This window comes from Phoenix dactylifera, chromosome 7 (assembly GCF_009389715.1).
Source record: "Phoenix dactylifera cultivar Barhee BC4 chromosome 7, palm_55x_up_171113_PBpolish2nd_filt_p, whole genome shotgun sequence".
In the NCBI taxonomy this organism is placed as follows: Eukaryota; Viridiplantae; Streptophyta; class Magnoliopsida; order Arecales; family Arecaceae; genus Phoenix; species Phoenix dactylifera.
The window spans coordinates 5,924,712-5,939,929 of record NC_052398.1 but is presented as its reverse complement, the minus strand read 5'-3'; the positions used below and the strand labels follow the sequence as shown (position 1 = coordinate 5,939,929).

The 15,218-nt window shown below is 42.1% G+C and overlaps 1 protein-coding gene across 1 annotated transcript; it reads right to left on the bottom strand.

Annotated features, from left to right (window-relative positions):
* Positions 1–2,314: 2,314 nt before the first annotated feature.
* Positions 2,315–7,151, bottom strand: LOC120111314 (D-3-phosphoglycerate dehydrogenase 3, chloroplastic-like). Its single transcript, XM_039128094.1, is given in 6 exon segments — positions 2,315–3,374; positions 3,461–3,556; positions 3,636–3,746; positions 4,077–4,181; positions 4,183–4,454; positions 6,323–7,151. Coding segments are annotated over 6 exon segments (2,070 nt in total). The 5' UTR covers positions 7,137–7,151; the 3' UTR covers positions 2,315–2,702.
* Between the last annotated feature and the right edge of the window lie 8,067 nt (positions 7,152–15,218).

Sequence of the window (15,218 nt, the reverse complement as noted above, 5' to 3'; positions counted from 1 at the left end):
ATATATATATATATAATATATATATATATATATATATATATATATATATATATATATATATGTGTGTGTGTGTACACCACTAACTTCGAGGGGTTGTTGAATATTTGGCAAGAATTTAAATTTTCTTGGATGTACTACTCAAGTTTTATATTTAAAATCTTCTAGTTGCTAAATAGAGTAACGTGATCACTAGGACAAGTTTTCAGTTTCATAAAAAATCGCAAATTACTGTTTGTAAATCAAATGAAAAACAAAATAAAACAATACATGCCAATATATTAATTAATTATAACTTTTATAAAATTTTCTCTTGTTTATTTTGCTAATGGTACCATATTATTTTTGTAGGGTTTCTGTTTCCTACCATATTAATGGTACCATATTAATTAATTAATTATCCTGCTGGCAAATAAACATTGCTTTAGATTAAGAAATTGTTTAAACAAGAATCTATGCTAGCAAGAAATTTACATGCTAGGGCCTAGATGCCTTTCAACATATGTCGAACCTCATAGAAATAAATATTATATTTTTCAATTACTTCTAATTTTTGACATTTTATTATCAACATTGTTTGGGAGAGTTATATAATTTAGTCTCAAATTTTCACGGTCCAATCCAAAATACTTAAAATCTTATAAATGGTATGCATTGCAATCTAGAACAAAATGCGAGGCTTATGAAACCTCTATATCTTATAGAATTTTACAACATTGTAAGTTGAGTTGAATAACATATTTTATAATTAACTCCTTATAGAGATGAGTTAATAATGTTAAAATAATATTAATTTATTTAAATTAAATATCGAAACGGTTGAACATAATCTATTGTACAATAAATATCTAAAAAATAATTTCGGACATTTCTAGATGGTCTCCAATCTATTTACCAAGTTAGTACAAAAATTAATGATAACAATTGCGGCTAGCATAATAAAAAATAGAAAATCCACTTTATGGGGCATGATCAGTGCATCTTAAAAGATGGATAGATTTAAATTTACTAGAATTTGATAATTACATCATAATAAAAGTATCATATTGTTAAATTATCCAGTTGATATCTACTTGATAGACTAGGTCGGTGAAGATCATATTCAACAATTTGGATTTTGAATTTGGATAGATTATTGTTGGTTTCGAATTGTTAAAATTCATTGTTAATTATTGTAGTTCAACTTTGGGGAGAGAATATTCTTACACTAAAAGAATAATATGGATAAGTTGGGGGCAAAAATGAACAGAATAGATCAGCGGAAATCCCACTTGCTAACTTCCGTTCTTCCATAAATAATTGTTTAGTGGGATAAATAGGAATAAAAGCAAGATAAGAGGCTTTTGTTCCACTTTATTCCCCACTATTCTCTGATAAAAGCAAGATAAGAGGCTTTTGTTCCACTAATGCCAGCACGGCACGGAGCTCGCGTCGTGGCCAGCACCAAAATTCCCCTACCTCACTAACGTACACATGGCCCTGCATCCCGTACTGTGGATTCGCTAAAGAAGCTTTTTGCGGTTGACTGCGCGGATCTACCATTCTCTATGCTCTCGTTACTAAAATTTTAACGAATTACGGTTTCGTGTCCATTCGAGCCACATAATTAGATCCAGGCTTCTAAAACAAAATGATCATGGCTCAAATTTATACAAAGATTTTGCAGATTAAGGTAACATCATAAGTCTTTTTTTAATTCTTTTTCTTGTTCTTTCTTTTTAAGGAGAGAGCATAGCCGGTTTATATTGAGAAGATAAAAAAATGAAAGGAATAAAATTTGGGGGAAAAAGTAAAGAGATTGGCTTAAGAATTCTTAAACCTATTTCTTGGGTTTAAGAATTCTTCTATTTCTTTTTCCCTTTTTTTTCTTCCCCTTTCTGCTATCAACCAGCAATATGGCAATCATGCATGTACTGTTGAAAGGAGCTATCAGGTGGAGGAACTGCTATCCCATCCAAAACAAATGCTTAAAAAGGCAAAAGGATTTCATTAACTTCTTTTATCATTTTAATGGCATTGGCATGTCGAAGTAAAAATAAAATCGAAAAAATATCAGTCTAGCATCTGCACGCATCGATCACCTACCCTAGATTCACTCCTACAATTCCGCAAGCAATTCCAGGACTTGCCAAGAAATCATGGTTGAAACAACAATTATATGAAGACAAATGGCAGCAGGAGGAAAAAACTGGCAGTAAAAATTATAAGGGCAATGCTCCTGAAGTTTTGATTACAATTCTTCCGACAGGTGGGTACTAAAGAATAACAATTTGGCATAGTTTGCATGATCCTGAAATTAAGGTAGAAGAAATGTTGATTCAGGAGAAAAAGATGCACTGATAATTATCGGTGTTACAATCTAAAATGTTCTGAATAACATAAAGTTGATTATCATGCTTACACCAAGGCTCATACTCAAAGAATGCATGCCGCAATCAAGAGAAGAAAATATCACCTACTACAATGGTCTCAATGATACAAGAAGTTGACTACTCATAAATAGATGCCACTGACCAAAGAAGAGCCACAAAAATCTTCCACTTTGCTATTTCCTAGCAGGGCCAGATACACAGCAATCACACAAAGAACCTCAAATACCTAGGGTACAGATGAAGCTCATGCTTTCCAAGCAGAGCAATTATTCATAGCTTGCCCAATGCATATTACTGGGTTCATAGAAGGGTGATGGAGCAATGCCTTTGCCTCTATAGTTCAAGGAACACAAACTCCTCAACGGCAGGTATGTCACCTATCTTCTTCAAAGTCTCCTTACTGGGTTCCTCATCAACACCAATAGCCATAATGGCCTGCTTCCCTGGTGCAGTCCTGCCAACACTCATAAAGTTGATATTCACATTGTCTTCCGCCAGAATCCTCCCCACTCGTCCGATGATGCCGGGCTGATCGACCTGCCTGCAGAGTATCAGGTTCCCCTCAAGACTCACATCTACACTGAAAGATCCCACAAGAGTGAGATGTGGAATGCCATCCTTCACCCTGCCCTCCACTTTAATATCACCAGCATCAGATAAGGCGCTGGCAAACTTGGATTCAAGATGCGCCAGGTGCACCTGGATCGAGTCCAATGGGATCTCAGGAGAGCCATCATGGGAAATCCGTTCCTCACTGATTCGGAGGCCCCTTTGTTTGGCAGTATAATCAGCATTGACAATGTTGACGAACACGCTGGATATGGGCTCCACGATGCCTTTTGTGACCATGGCCCGGAGGATTCTTGTATCCAAGTCATCAGGGTCTCGAGCCGATGTATATACCACCTTGACCCCCTTGATGCCACTTCCACCAGCTACTAGTTGTACGGCCAGCCTGCCCAACTTCTCAGCTAGGATAACATAGGGGGCTAACTCGGATAGAACCTGGAAGAAATAATAACAAGAGTAGGAATTGGATGCAGCAGGTAGAATGCATCAAGGAACATCATTTGTATGTTTCAAATGATCACCTCAGCAGGAACCATGGGGGCATTCACAGCAGTAGCAGCAAGTTCGCCTTTCAATGCACCCATGACAGCCTCTGCTATTTCAATGGCCACGCCTTCCTAAAATTTTCGTCGTGGTTTTAGCAAAAGAAGATATGGAATACAGGTCTACAGAAATGCTGGGCCAAAAAAGGCACACCTGAGCTTCCACGGTACTAGCCCCAAGGTGTGGAGTTACAGTGACATTCTCATGCTGCACCAATTTGCTGTCTTTTGGCGGGGGCTCTTCAGTGAATACATCAAGTGCTGCCTGATCCAGATCAGAAAACAGTTAGTAAGATAAAACTTGTGTGTTTAGCAGAGTTCAACTGAAACTTTGCATTCAAAATAATTTGGAATTCATTTTCACTGATGTGAAGATATGCTTTGATCATTGCACCTTAACCATGTAGCAGTGGGCAAACATATGAACATGTCAATGTGCATTGAAAATCCCAAGACATGTTCATAATTATAATGTTTCAACAAGCACCAATCTTCCGGGCATACAATCCTACAGTAAGCAAGAATGATCCATAGCAGACCATATTGCATTTTTTTAACAACATGAAAATGTTTCAACAACATATCTGAAGAGTACCTGTGCAACTGTGCCATTGTCGAGTGCTCTCACCAAGGCATCCTCATCAATGACTCCACCCCTGGCAACATTAATGATTCTCACTCCTTTTTTCATTTTTGCAAAAAGTTTCATCATTGAAAAGCTTTGCAGTGGCAGGAGTGAGCGGCATATGGAGTGAAATGAAATCAGCAGTTGATATTGCTTCATCTATTGATACAAGTTCCACACCAATGGCTCGGGCTCTATCAGCAGGGGCATATGGATCATGAGCAATGACATGCATACCTAGTCCTTTAGCACGCCGAGCAACTTCTGAACCAACTTTTCCAAACCCCATAACTGCCAGCGTCTTACCCACCAGAGAGACACCAACGTACTTGTTTCGTTGCCATTTCCCTAAATATCATGAAGGGATTAGTGCAGTTGTAGCTTCATATATTAGAAATTTCTGATCGTGAAGCATCTGATTTTGTCGATGCACATCAACCAAGAATGACATCATAAATAGATAATTAAATACAGTGAAAGCAAGCAAGCATGCAAAACAGATGCCGTATCAGACAGTACATGAATGGCCAATTAGTCAAATAAACCAACTTCAATGCAAATCAAAAATATGATCAAGGAATCACATTACACGGCATGCATGTAGTCATAAAACAGACATCAAGTTCATTTTTTTCCCCATCAAACAAGAACGTGAGAAGGTAGCTACCATGACCTGTTAGACCTGTTAAGGGCATCGACAAGTATTACATACCAAGAGGCTGATGGTTGGGGAATATAACAGTGACTGGAAATACTGTCATGGCACCACTTAATGAAATTTAAGAGTGGCCAGAGCTAGCAAACAGGGAAAGAAATGGATGAGAAAAAGTTGTCGAATCAGAAGGAAATGGGCTTTCTAGATATGAATGGACACAAAGTTTTCAGAGGGAGGTTAAGATTTCTGAAGCACATCCACAGATATAGTTGCAGGTTATCATCAGAGAGAAGAAACTTTTTTTTCTCAATACGTCATCTAGAAGGAACTTATCCTTATATCTGCATGAATAGAAGAAACCCAGTTCACAATATGCTTAAACAGAAGACAGTATTAAGATCCAAAAATAGAAATTTAGCTAATTGTTGAAGCAAATGAAAGGGCATCAAAATCTTATGCACCAAAGAAATAAAATGAACCATCCGAGAAAAGATCATATCAACGCACAGCTAGTCAAAAGTCAAAATAGATCAAATTGCACATTAGGATCTTGGTCTATAGATGGAGTGCCGGTATAAATACTAGCTCTTGAGTTGCATATACATTAGGATCCTACAATTGTGCGGCACACAATTTGTAATTCAATGATTAGGATTTAGTAGAAGGAAAGAATGAGGTGTTTAACTGATCTCTATCCAACTTGAAAGTGCAAATTGATGACCATTCTATATCTCTTACTATAAATTCAGTGAATTGAATATTCCCAACATATGATAGTCAAATCTAAGGTTGTCGCCTAGATCATATCCAAATAATTATAAAGTGTTTGAATTAATTTTCTCATCAATTTAGGACTATATCGCCACATCAGATAGAATTAAAGATAATTTTCATTTTCCAGGTGGAGCTCACCTCAAAAATCCAATAAATTGGATCTATTTTGAGCAGTAATACATAAGGTTTAGAAATCCATGAAGGCACCGGTTTAAGACTTGACATACCAATGTAAATTCTGAGTCTCCTTCACCAGATCTAAATTAAAGCAATCCACAGCAGAATATTTGATAAGGGAACTTTTCTTGATTCCAAGGAACAGGGTATATCAGAAAAATCACAATAAAGTGGTGAGGGCATTAATGCAGACTATAGTAGAAAAGTCAAATGATCTCAGCGATGCTCCCAATCATACGAAAAAATAAAACTTTGACTAAACTCCTATCAATTAATACGTCAAGTCCTCCATTTGGACCACTTCGATCCAATAATACAGAATGCACCTACCGCCCTTAAAAGATACGTCTCTGTGACCAGAAGTTCTCCCTCTTAATAGGAGAGCTGGTGAAGGGGCGGTGGAGGCGACAGAGCACAGGTATAGAAGGTAAGCTCGCCAGAAGTGACAAAAAAAAGGGCAAAGGCCAGGCCCTTTGTACAGATCCAAGCAAATAATTTAACGCCAGATCTCAAGAATTCAACCCACTTCGCAATCAGATCCGAAGTCGACGTATTACAAGAGGGCAAAGAAGACGATGGAGGGAGAGACACGGAGGGGAGGAAAGCTTACCGGCCTTCATGGAGGCGTCGGCCTGGCCGACCTTCCGGGCCATGGAGGCTAGGAGCGCGATCCCGTGCTCCGCCGCCGCGACGGTGTTGGCGGTGGGCGCGTTGACGACGAGGCAGCCGTGTTCGGTGGCGGCTTGGAGATCCACGTTGTCGATCCCCACCCCGGCCCTCCCCACCACCTTGAGCCGCCCCCCCGCTGCCTCGAACACCTCCCGTGTTACCTTCGTCCCGCTCCTCACGATCAGCGCGTCGCATAGCGAGATCTTGGTGCACAGCTCCTCCGGCGAGAGCTTATACGAGCAGTCCACGTTCGCAAACCCCCGAAGCAGCTCCAACCCCGCCTCCCCCAGCTTCTCCGCCACCAGCACCGTTGGCCTCGCTCCCTCTGCCGCTGATGCCTCGATCCGGAGATCCCTTCGGCTCCTCCGTCCGGGTAAAGCTGAGATCTTGGGGACCTCGGCGAGCCTTAGGCCTAGAAAGCGAGAGCGAAGCCGAGATCGTAACAACGACGCGTTGAACGAGACCGAGAAGGCGGCATTCGGGGGAGGGAGGAGGGGGGGCGAGCTCCGCCGTGGCGGCGGAGGGCGGAAGCATCGCCTTGGTGGGTGCGGACGCCATGGTTCTGGGAGCGGGACGAAACACGAAGACCTAAAGAGAGAAAGGAACGGGATGGCTTTTTGGGTCTCCGGCTTTTTCTTCGAACATGCGCGCTTTAAAAAGAAGTAGCTGCGTTCTAATCGCGAAAAAGGCCGATGAGGCGAGCGTAGCCAGGTGCATCTCTCGGACCTTGGTACCCGGATCCAATCATTCACCATCTCGGGATCCAGACACCGTTAGCTGAGCATACCTTCTCTTGTCTGGGCGAAAATCGTGTGCTCGCAGCCATGGATGCGGTGATCCACGATGGTCACGCGGTGGTGATCGACACATTTAGAGTAAAAAAATTAGCAAAATAGGGCAGTGGGCCGTCTCCTCGTGCGTATATTCCACGCTCCCCCCCGACCCTACCGGACTTTTGGACACCATCCAACTGTACGTTCCACCGCTTCACGGGATACGGACCCAAATCGGACGGCCCCGGACCGTTTGATCAGTGGGATCACTGAAGGTTATAGCAGACAGCCTTGGTGAATGAAATTTGATCTGGCCGTCCATTCGATGAGTTTTCTTGGTCGTTTGACGAGGACGACGGGGAGAAGGTAAAGGGAGGCGAGGGTTTCTAATTTCGGATTCTTCTGCGGCGGGGGAACCGAAGGCAGATTCTGTTTGGTCCGACCAGGACCGGCGTCGGACTTCTCCCGAGTTCAACGGCAAGGCTCATTTCACGCGGGGCGCCCGATCCTAGGCCATTTCCGGAAGTGCCCAGGAAAGCACCCCAACTGCAATTTTCATGTAATATATATATATTAGAGCTGATTATGGATGATTTCATCACACAAAAAGAGATGGGAGGGCATATGCTCCAAGTTGTTACCTAACGAACGCGCCTCTCCTTAACTCTCTTCTCGCCGGCCCAGAAGTGGCCTAATATATTTGGGACTTAAAGACCATTTTATTTTTGAGGCCTTTTCTATAGTTGGCCGGCCTAAGATGAAGTCATAGAGGACTTTTTTTTTCTTTCCATTTTGTCTTTGAAGCCTTTTCTACAGAGAGCCTTCTTTGGGCCGAGGTCTTAGGCGACCGCCTAGGTCGCCTAAGAATTGAGTCGGCCCTAACGACGCCGCAAAAATAAAAAAAAAGTTCCCCATTGCCGAGAAGCTTCACAAAAGAAGAGAGACTGTGGTAGAGATTCGAGCATGGCACTCGAAACAAATTACCCAAGCGGTCGATGGATGATCCGAATCCATGCTCGATGTAGATATATTTGAGCAAATTACTCGAATGGTAGCTTCGCCATGGAGCTAATGCTCAGTTCATGTTCCATGTGTTAAAATCATCACTTGTTCTAAAAGCTTAAACTGATAGAATGAGATAGATTTATTTATATATTTTATATTTTCTTACACTCTTCCTTACATATGGACCGGATTTTTCTTTAATAGGGAGCCTAATATGTGAAATTTTTAATAATAGAGTTAAAAAGTGCAGAGATAGTGTTCGAACTCAGGATCTTTGCTCTGATACCATGTTAAAATCACCACATTTCTCAAAAATTTAAATTAATAAAATGAGGTAGATTTATTTATATATTTTATATTTCTTTATACAATGAATAATTTAGTTTCAAGCAATACTGGGGTGAGGACAATTTTTTAATTTTCCAAGGTAGCACGATGCTTCAGGCTTAGCTCTTCGGGTGTGGAGCAATTTTTAAATTTTCCAAGGTAGCACGACGCTCATTTGCCTCCGCAGCCCAACAGTCTACTCTGGCTCAAGTTTCAAAAACATTTGTGAATCAAACGCATGGGCTGAGAAATTGAAAAAGGCATTTTTGGACACGGGGCTAACCTTTTAGCTGTGTGAGTACTACAACCGGCTCAATTCTTAGACGACTGAAAGCTCCGACCCAAAGAAGCTCTTATTGTCCTACATTTCAATGTTGGAATATTTTAAAATTTCAATTCTGCCCTTTTTTATCTTTTATTTTTTGTACTTTCTTTAGTCCCACATTGGAAAAAGATAAAACTTAAAAGCAATCTTTTAACTTGGTGAAGCAAAGAAAATAAGAAGCCTATGCGCGCACGAGCCCAATGGAGGTCCAAGCCAAAATTGGCGAATTCGATCCGAAAACGTTTAACCGGGCGCGTCGCGCGGACCCCGCCTCTTCAGATCCGAGGATTAAGATAAGAGAAATCTTATCCTAGAGCCTCTCTCTATTTTTTGTCTTTCTGAGCGCACGAGCCCAATGGAGGTCCAAGCCAAAATTGGCGAATCCGATCCGGAAACGTTTAACCGGGCGCGTCGCGCGCATGGGGGGACCCCGCCTCTTCAGATCCGAGGATTAAGATAAGAGAAATCTTATCCTAGAGCCTCTCTCTATTTTTGTCTTTTTGAGCGGTTCTGGGCTGTTCGACAGAATCACTACATCTGCGAGTGTACGCTTGAAGTGATCCAGTTGTTGTATCCTGTAGGATAGGTCGTCATTATCTGCTACACCGAGATTCATTCTTCGATTGGGTGCGATCTTTTCTTAAGGACAGTGGAAATCACTGTCTCAACTGATAAGCTTCTTTCATCTATTATTTTTACAACCATCAACTCTACCCAAGTTGCCGCCGATGCCAGAGGAGCCGGCTGTGCCAAAGGTTGAGCTGCCGCCATGTAATAACCCCAAATTTTTTTTTTATATATAAAAAGGGATAGAATAGTCCTTTAAAATTGATATAAGGGGTAAAATTGGAAGGAATCAAAAGATAATGGCATAGTTGTAGATATGTTGAAGTGGCAGGGGCAAATTGGGAATTTAATAATATTAAAAAAGGGTGAATAGTGCTTTGATGTGATTTAAAGGGGGTTTACTGTAGCTTTTGGAATGAAACCGAGAGAAGAAAGGGAGGGTTCTCAGACGGCAACAGAGAGGAAGAAAAAGAAGGAGAGGAAAGGAAAGGAAGAAAGGAAGAGGAAGAAGAAGAAGAAAAAGAAAAGGAAGGAGATCCCGGTTGCGCTGCCAGCTGAAGGAAAAAGTGTAGATCTCCTTCCCCTCTACGCAAGGACCTCGATTTCCAAAAAGAAAAAGGTAAATATCCATTCCTATCTAGTCTTTTGATGACATTAGGCTATACAAAGGGTGGATATAGTCTAGAGGGGTAGGATAAGGGTTGTAGAGGCGGTTAAAAGAGGAAGAATCGGATTTTGACAAATTTTTCCGGCACTACGGAAAAACTGTGTCGAAGTCCCAATTTCGGCGAATTATTTAGGGGGTCAAACGGCCTCCGATGATGATGCATGTTATCTCTTTGGAATCCTCTGTGAGTGTAGAATGTTAGGTAAAAATTTCATCAAATTTGGAGTCCTGAAAGTGGATCAAAATCGGGATGAAGTAACCCACTGTCAGTTTGGGTTACTGTTCATCCGGTGGAAAATAAGGGATTTCATGCCATAATAGGGTATTAAGCCTAGATTAGGCTAAGGGAGACCTTGTACTCGTGCAAGGGAGTCCCTAATACACATAAATGGTGAGTTAATTAATTAAAAAGGAAAAGAAGAAAGAAAAGAAAAGATTTAGGGAACAGGGGAGTTGAATCAATTAAAGTTTTCTATGTTATAATTGGCACGTAGATTATAGCCCTTGATACAAGACTAAATGTATTGTAAATGCATGTCACAGTTGGGCAAGAAGCTAGGGAACAAGAGGAAGAAGTTTCCCACTGCCTGCTGTAGATTTTTGGAGGCGTATCAGGGCTGTGCCAGATTGACAGGTGAGTGGGAGTTTGTACTTTGCACCATGAGCACATTTTTCATAAATGTCGCCAAGTGTGAATTGATTCCACTTGAGCATATTGATTGATATTGTAGTAGATTCCTCTATATTTTGATTCTCCATGCTTGATTATTCTGTACATGCATTTGAGGGAGCATTGAGAGGAATTACGAGGGGTTGATGAGTAATCAAATTGATTCTGAATTGTGAAATGATTTCTTTTGTAAATTGATTTCATTTCCTCCATTTCAAAGATTTGTAGAGCCTTTTAGTGGTATATTGAGTTGTATTGCACTTCCTTGACCCTCACTCCTAACCCTGATGTTAGTTTATGATTGGGTCATGATCGAGTGAGTGGTAATCTTGATTATACTCCTTTTTAGTAGAGTATTGGGAGGGTGCATTATGGCATTTATGCATGGCTTGGCAGTATCTGCAGGACACCTATAGTCGATGGGGTTGAACATCGGCCTTTGTGCACATAGTAGCCTTCTGGGTGGGCGGAGCCCAGTCCCTTCCTAGGGGGGGACACGGCCCTAGGCGTAGGATCGGCCGGTCCTACGACTTATATTCTGCTTGCCGCCGGGCATAGTAAGACCCCGCGAGGTGCAGTATGGCTTTCCGCGGATGTAGAATTCCCGCGAGGTGCCGTTTAGTATGTAGATGTGAGATGGATTTCTGTTCTGGATACTGGCCAGCATTTATATGATCAGTGTGGTGTCTTATCCTGCATATGCATGTGACAGTAGGGAGTTGTTGCTGGTTTGCCTGGGGCGTAAAACCCACCTCCCGATAGCTGTCTAGCATTTATGTTATCGGTATGGTGTCTTATCCTGCATATGCATGTGACAGTAGGGAGTTGTTGCTGGTTCGCCTGGGGCGTAAAACCCACCTCCTGATAGCTGTCTAGCATTTATGTTATCGGTATGGTATCTTATCCTGCATATGCATGTGACAGTAGGGAGTTGTTGCTGGTTCGCCTGGGGCGTAAAACCCACCTCCCGACAGCTGTCTAGTGATGATTTACATATTGGTGTGGTGTCATATTCGATGTATGCATATGGCAGTAGGGAGTTGTTGCTGGTTCGCCTGGGGCGTAAAACCCACCTCCCGATAGCTGTCTTATTGATGATTCAGCCTATTGACACCTGATTTATATGATTCAGTACTATGACCTGTTGAGCATATTCATGAGTAGCATATATATTTACTTGATTATTCCATATATGCTTCAGATGAGTTGAGATTGATTGTGGTGATATTGATGACTTACTCCATATTCTCTATGTTGAGTTCATGTTCATCTTGTTATTGATCTTGAGATTTTACCACGAGCCATGATTATATCTTGTCTCATGTGCATAGTACTCTCTACTCCACTCACTGAGTATTCATATACTCACTCCCCAGTTTGATATTTTTGATTGCAGGGCAGGTATTGTATAGAGAGGAGCAGGGTTAGAGATTGCCTGCTAGCTGTGCCGCTCCATAGTATAGTATAATGTAGATAGAGGTTTATTCCCTTTTGGTGTATTATAAACCTTCTGTTGTATTTAGTGTATAGTTACAGTCATAGATCCTGTTGTGGATATGGGTTTGACCATGGATAGAATGGAAACCAGATTTTTATACAGTTGAGTTATATGCCTATGATGATGTATTGATATATATTGTCCAGGTTCGTTATGTGACAGGTTATGTGATTGCTGCTCTGACAGGTAGCGTTGTTGTATGTAATGAGATAATCCTGACAGGTCACCATAGGAAAGGTGATCATTTTGTGCATGCATCATGCCAAAATTTTCAGAATTTATTGATGATTAATAGGTAGTAGGGTTCTACGTGGTGGCTGGTGGCCTTATGCCTACCCGCACCCTAGGACCGTCGCGGCGGCCCGCCGGGAACGGGGCGGGGGTCGTGACAGAGGTGGTATCAGAGCAAAGGTTAAACAAGAGTCCTGTCAGAGCAATAGGATGAGTCAGGATTAAGTATAGGATTATACTATGGAGCATAGGATTTTTCTGTATGTTATTTTATGAGTCATTTACAACTCAGTAAAATATATCATGACTCAGTGTGTAACGACCATCCTCTCTTTTTGACTTTTTTAGAGAGATATAAAGAATACCTCCAAGGAGAGGACCTGCTCGTCCTGGAAAGAGGATGGAGCCAGATATAGCATTGGATGCGGGTTCTGCACATGTCGAGCCCCAAAGAGAAAAACCTCCTCCTGCTGATAGACGGAGGGTTGATGATCAAGGAGATGTAGGAAGTAGAGATGCATTGATGGAACAGTTACTGGCGGAGAATCAGGCTCTGAGAGAGCAGATTGCTCGGGGGAAATCTCCTGCCCCGTCAGTAGTATCCATCCCACCTCCTGTAGTTGTGCCAAGAAGTTTGGCCAGGCGGGCTCTAGATGATGAGGGGATTACTGTACAGGAATTTCTGAGGCTCAGAACCCCAGAGTTTAAGGGGGAAGAAGGTGAAGATCCTCAGAGATTCTTGGAGGAGACTGAAAAAGATGATACGGAGACTGCCCTGTTCTGATGCAAGAGCTATAGAACTTGTAGGGCTCACAATGAAAGAAGATGCCTGGGGCTGGTACCAGAGGCACGTGGAGGACAGATTGTACAGTAGGAATCCTCCAACCTGGGAAGAGTTCAGGCAAGCAGTGATGGATGAGTTCTTGTCTCCGGCTGAGAGGGAGAATCGGGCTCTTCAGTTTGAGAGGCTGAAGCAGATGCCCGGAATGAGCGTATCTGAGTACGCTCGTGAGTTCACTAGATTGGGGAAGTATGCTTCTTACATCATCCCCACTGAAGCTGCCAGGATAGAAAGATTCAGGCGGGGTCTGATTTTCCCGCTTTATAATGCAGTACTGGCAGTAGAGGTCCCCACCTTGTCTAGGCTGATTGATAAAGCAAAACAGTGGGAGATCAGAAACAAAGAGGAAAGGGCTGAAAGAGAACAGAGGAAAATGAGTAAGGGGAAAGGGCAAAGCAGCCGAGGTAGATCTGAGGGAGTAGATCTCTCGGAGGGCCCGACGGAGCAGTCTGTACGCTCAGCTCCACCTGCCCCACGTAAGAGGAAATGGAGGGAAAGAGGTCAATCACAAGATACTTTTCTGCCATCAGTACCTCGTCCTCCGGTCACTATGGCCAGAACGGAATCCAAGTTCCAATCATGGCCAGTATGTGGCATATGTGGGAAGCAGCACCCTGGCAGATGCAGAATGGGTCAGGGAGTGTGCTACAGATGTGGACAGCCGGGTCATTTTGTCAGAGAATGCCCGCAGGGTGCCACCCAGCAGTTTGTGCCTTTGGCATCCTATCCTTCTGTGCAGATGGACAGGCCTAGTAGTAGGGAGCCTGTAGGCAGAGGTAGAGGTCAAGCACAAACATCACAGCAGAGTGCTGGACCATCTCAAACTGTCAGCTCCAGTAGGCAGAGGGCAAGGAAGGGTGTTCACGGTAAATCCACAGGAGGCACAGACATCGAATGCAGCTATGACAGGTAATTTACTCTTTTAAATTCGAGGACGAATTTTATATAAGGGGGGAGGATGTAATAACCCCAAATTTTTTTTTTTATATATAAAAAGGGATAGAATAGTCCTTTAAAATTGATATAAGGGGTAAAATTGGAAGGAATCAAAAGATAATGGCATAGTTGTAGATATGTTGAAGTGGCAGGGGCAAATTGGGAATTTAATAATATTAAAAAAGGGTGAATAGTGCTTTGATGTGATTTAAAGGGGGTTTACTGTAGCTTTTGGAATGAAACCGAGAGAAGAAAGGGAGGGTTCTCAGACGGCAACAGAGAGGAAGAAAAAGAAGGAGAGGAAAGGAAAGGAAGAAAGGAAGAGGAAGAAGAAGAAGAAAAAGAAAAGGAAGGAGATCCCGGTTGCGCTGCCAGCTGAAGGAAAAAGTGTAGATCTCCTTCCCCTCTACGCAAGGACCTCGATTTCCAAAAAGAAAAAGGTAAATATCCATTCCTATCTAGTCTTTTGATGACATTAGGCTATACAAAGGGTGGATATAGTCTAGAGGGGTAGGATAAGGGTTGTAGAGGCGGTTAAAAGAGGAAGAATCGGATTTTGACAAATTTTTCCGGCACTACGGAAAAACTGTGTCGAAGTCCCAATTTCGGCGAATTATTTAGGGGGTCAAACGGCCTCCGATGATGATGCATGTTATCTCTTTGGAATCCTCTGTGAGTGTAGAATGTTAGGTAAAAATTTCATCAAATTTGGAGTCCTGAAAGTGGATCAAAACCGGGATGAAGTAACCCACTGTCAGTTTGGGTTACTGTTCATCCGGTGGAAAATAAGGGATTTCATGCCATAATAGGGTATTAAGCCTAGATTAGGCTAAGGGAGACCTTGTACTCGTGCAAGGGAGTCCCTAATACACATAAATGGTGAGTTAATTAATTAAAAAGGAAAAGAAGAAAGAAAAGAAAAGATTTAGGGAACAGGGGAGTTGAATCAATTAAAGTTTTCTATGTTATAATTGGCACGTAGATTATAGCCCTTGAT